Here is a 4,466-nt window from a genome sequence, read left to right on the forward strand (position 1 = left end):
TAGCACGGCACACACGCGTTAGACCTTAGCACACACACCACACTCGCGTTAGGTACATTAGCACGCCACACGACGCTGTTAGACCTTAGCACGGCACACACACAGCGACGTAACCTTAGCACGCACAACGCGTTAGACCTTAGCACGGCCACACACACCCGCGTAACCTTAGCACGCACCACACGCGTTAGGACCTTAGCACGCACACACACACGCGTAACTTAGCACGCACACACGCTTGTTAGACCTTAGCACGCACACACACACGCGTAACCTGTGCACGCACACACTCGCGTTAGGCACCTTAGCACGCAGGCACACACAACGCGTAACCTTAGACACGCACACACGCGTTAGACCTTCAGCACGCACACACACAACGCGTATAACCTTAATACGCACGCACACACGCGTTAATAGACCTTAGCACGCGACACACACTCGCGTGTAGACCTTAGCCCGCACACACGCGTTAGACCTTAGCACGGCACAACACGCGTTTAGACCTTAAGCACACACACACACTATCGCGTAGACCTTAGGCACGCCACACACGCGGTTAGACCTCTAGCACGCACACACACACGCCTACCTTAGGCACGCACACCACGCGTTAGACCTGTAGCACGGCACACAACACACGCGTAACCTTAGCACGCACACACGGACCGTTAGGACGCTTAGCACGCTCACACCTCGCGTAACCTTAGCAACGCACACACGCGTTACAGCTTAGCACGCACCGCCACCACGCGTTACGCTTAGGACGCACGCACACACGCGTTAGATCTTAGCACGCACACACACACGGTTAGACTTAGCCCAGCGCAACACCACCGCGTTAGCATCTTAGCACGCACACACACACGCGTTAGCACACTTAGCACGGCACACACGCGTTAGATACTTAGCCCGACACAACACAGACGTTAGACCTAGCACGCACACACACACGCGTAACCTTAGCCACGACACACACACGCGTTAGAACCTATAGCACGACACCACACACGCGTAACCTTTAGCACGCACACACGCGTAAACCTTAAGCACGCACACACGGTTGACCTTAGCCACGCCACACGACGCGTTACAGCTTAGCCACGCACGCCACACACGCGTTACAGCTTAGCACGCACGCACACACGCGTTACGCTTAAGCACGCACGCACACACGCTTAGATCTTAGCCACGCACGCACACAAGCGTTAGATTCTTAGCCGCCACACACGCGCTTAGACCTTAGCACGCACACACGCGTTAGACCTTAGCCGCACACACACAACGCGTAACCTTAGCACGCACACACGCGTATACAGCTTTAGCACGCCACGCACACACGCGTTACAGCTTAGCAACGCCACGACACACGCCAGTCTACAGACTTAGCACGCACGCACACACGCGTTAGACCTTAGCACGCACGCACACACGCGTTAGACCTTAGCACGCACACACACGCGCAGATTATCACACCCACGCATGCACGTTATCGACCGACATCGTTACGGGACAGTTTTACGCGCTCGTAATTACGAATAGATATGTGTTTTTTGAAAGGAAACTGGCAATGCGAAGTAACGGAGCGATCATAGACTGATGATTCACGACGCTTACACATGATTCACGTGTGTAATAGAATTGTATGTACACACAAACACGCACGCACGAACGCAACACACACGTACACCCGCACGCACATGCACAGACACGCCTGCACACACACACGCACGCACGCAAACCCCGACAACGCTAACCATCAAGCGAGCACGACAGCGCCATCTAGCGAGCAGACGGCGACTCACCTGTGCCTCGGAGTGGAGTGCCCATGCGAACATCGCTGTGGACAGTCCCATCTGCTGCAGCTGCGCGCGGTGGACGGGAGGCAGCGAGCGCTGCAGGTAGGTGTACTGCCGCATGGCGAGCAGGAAACGCAGACCACAGTCATCGATCGTGTCTGCAGCAAACATCATCAGCAGCAGCAGCAGCGTTAGAAACAGCGACCACATACCCTCCCCTACGCAAGGGACCGGCAACACCCGCGCAGGACTGACTGATCATTAATGCTTATGGATTTCAGTATAGGTATTGTACGTAGTAGAAATGGGAATTTTAGAAATCAGCACTGGCTGAATGCTTATGGATTTCACTATAGGTATTGTACGTAGTAGAACTGAGAGTTATAGAAATCAGCAATCGAATTTAGACACAGAATTTGAACATTAATTTTCTTAGCCACGACCAGAGCGACACCATGACTGGCTATATATTTAAGATATATATGATATATATACGAGGAAAGACAGCCAGGATATAGGAGGGCGATACGAACCTGTGCCAGTGCTGACAGCAGTAACGGCTGCATAGCCCCCGCCTCCTCCACCGAGACCCATCCCACTGTACGACTCAGCACTCTTCTTATCTGAAGCAACAAATTCATCCACGACTGCTAAAAACCGTACGCAGTAGTGTTGTTGTACTGCGCGAGCACGCTAAACGACTATCACGGCGTCGTGCGCGAACGCGAGGAACTAGAACAACGAGCGCGCGCACGTTCTAACGAGACTCACTTGCCGAAAATCCCGCGCGCTCGTGTATCATGATTGATTATGACCACATTGCCGCGTCTTTTCTTTACCTGATGTTTTAACTAGATTACTAACGCGTGTCAACATTGCTACACCATGTGGGTGGTCACATACGTGCCGCATACATGCACTCAGCATAACCTATCATCGCATCTACACCATCATTCAGGTCAGTACGTACCTGCAGTCTGCGTGGTTCCGTATCGGTCAGCGTCGGTGGACGCTACTGTGTCGGCCATCGCTAGCAGGTGCATCTGATCAAGGCTGGTCAAGCCCGGCAGCAGCGTGTGCGTCAGGTACTTGGTGAGGAGTTGCACCTGTCACACGCGCGCGGAAGACACAACGATCACACGTTACGATGACGCACGAACAAAATAAAGATTGCAAACGATGAATTCGTTGCAAAAATGGCTGGCTGGCTGGCTGGCTGGTTGGCTGGCTGACTGGCTGACTGGCTGACTGGTTGGCTGGCTAGCTGGCTGGCTGACTAAATGGGTAGCTGGTTGGCTGGCTGGCTGGCTGACTGGTTGGCTGGTTGGCTGGCTGACTGGCTGACTGGCTGACTGGTTGGCTGGCTAGCTGGCTGGCTGACTGAATGGGTAGCTGGCTGACTGACTGGTTGACTGGCTGGCTGGCTGGCTGACTGAATGGGTAGCTGGCTGGCTGGCTGACTGGCTGGCTGGCTGGCTGACTGAATGGGTAGCTGGCTGGCTGGCTGGCTGGCTGGCTGGCTGACTGAATGGGAATCCATAAACTTACCATAAACTAACCGTTAACCATAAACTTACCATAAACTAACCGTGAACCATAAACTTACTATAAACTAACCGTGAACCATAAACTTACTATAAACTAACCGTGAACCATAAACTTACTATAAACTAACCGTTAACCATAAACTTACCATAAACTAACCGTAAACCAAGTCAGTTAGTCACCCAGCCAGCCAGCCTTCCAGCCTGCCAGCCTGCCAACCAGTCAGCCAGCCAGCCATTCAGTCAGCCAGCCAGCCAACCAGTCAGCCAGCCAACCAGTCAGCCAGCCAGCCATTCAGTCAGCCAGCCAGCCAACCAGTCAGCCAGCCAACCAGTCAGCCAGCCAACGGTTAGTTTAAGGTAGGTTTTACAGTTAGTGTCACTGCCATCACGCGCACGCGTCCGTACCTGGAAGGGTCCGAAGTAGTTAGGGTGTACGGGCGTTGATCCAGACTTCATGCGCACGCGACCGGGGCTTCCCACGAGGAACGTGTCGTCGTCCTCCCCGCCGCCTCCGCCATCGTCGCCAAACTCAAACAGATCGCTGTAGTCCTGCACGACAAACAAACAAGTGAACAATTGTATGCTCATGTAGTAGCATCATTATAGAATGGATTCCTGTTTATAAAAAACACTCGAAATTTACCTTTAATGGTAATTATATCAGGAGTCTATCAATTATCTATCAATAGTCTATTTCCTGATTATATACAGTAGAACCGCCTTTAGAGAATGGACAACGCTACATACAGGAGATTTATGGGGGCGAGTCCTTGCGTGACCACTGTCAAATTTTACCTGCACTCGCATCTCACTAACGGAGAATTGTACAAGTGGTTCAATGCTACAAACACGACTGCCGAAGTCAACGCGACCCGACAGTCACACGTAGAGAACACCCCCGGACCGTAGAGAACACCCCCCAACCGTAGTGAACACCCCCGACCGTAGAGAACACCCCCGACCGTAGAGAACACCCCCCGACCGTAGAGAACACCCCCGACCGTAGAGAACATCCTCCGACCGTAGAGAACACCCCCAACCGTAGAGAACACCCCCGGACCATAGAGAACACCCCCGACCGTAGAGAACATCCTCCGACCGTAGAGAACACCCCCAACCG

The 4,466-nt window shown here is 53.1% G+C and overlaps 1 protein-coding gene across 1 annotated transcript in view; it reads right to left on the minus strand.

Moving 5' to 3' along the window:
* Positions 1-1,805: 1,805 nt before the first annotated feature.
* Positions 1,806-4,466, minus strand: part of LOC106814516 (dmX-like protein 2) — a gene marked incomplete at its 3' end in the record, with an annotated part of 20,972 nt that continues 18,311 nt past the window's right edge. The window contains exons 12-15 of the mRNA XM_014818829.1: positions 3,752-3,895; positions 2,770-2,905; positions 2,333-2,422; positions 1,806-1,957 (exon numbers count right to left, since the gene is read on the minus strand). Of these exons, the coding sequence (XP_014674315.1) occupies positions 1,806-1,957; positions 2,333-2,422; positions 2,770-2,905; positions 3,752-3,895 (522 nt within the window). The remainder of the gene's footprint in view (positions 1,958-2,332; positions 2,423-2,769; positions 2,906-3,751; positions 3,896-4,466) is intronic.

The sequence above is a fragment of the Priapulus caudatus genome, unplaced genomic scaffold (assembly GCF_000485595.1).
Source record: "Priapulus caudatus unplaced genomic scaffold, Priapulus_caudatus-5.0.1 Scaffold935, whole genome shotgun sequence".
Taxonomy (NCBI): domain Eukaryota; kingdom Metazoa; phylum Priapulida; class Priapulimorpha; order Priapulimorphida; family Priapulidae; genus Priapulus; species Priapulus caudatus.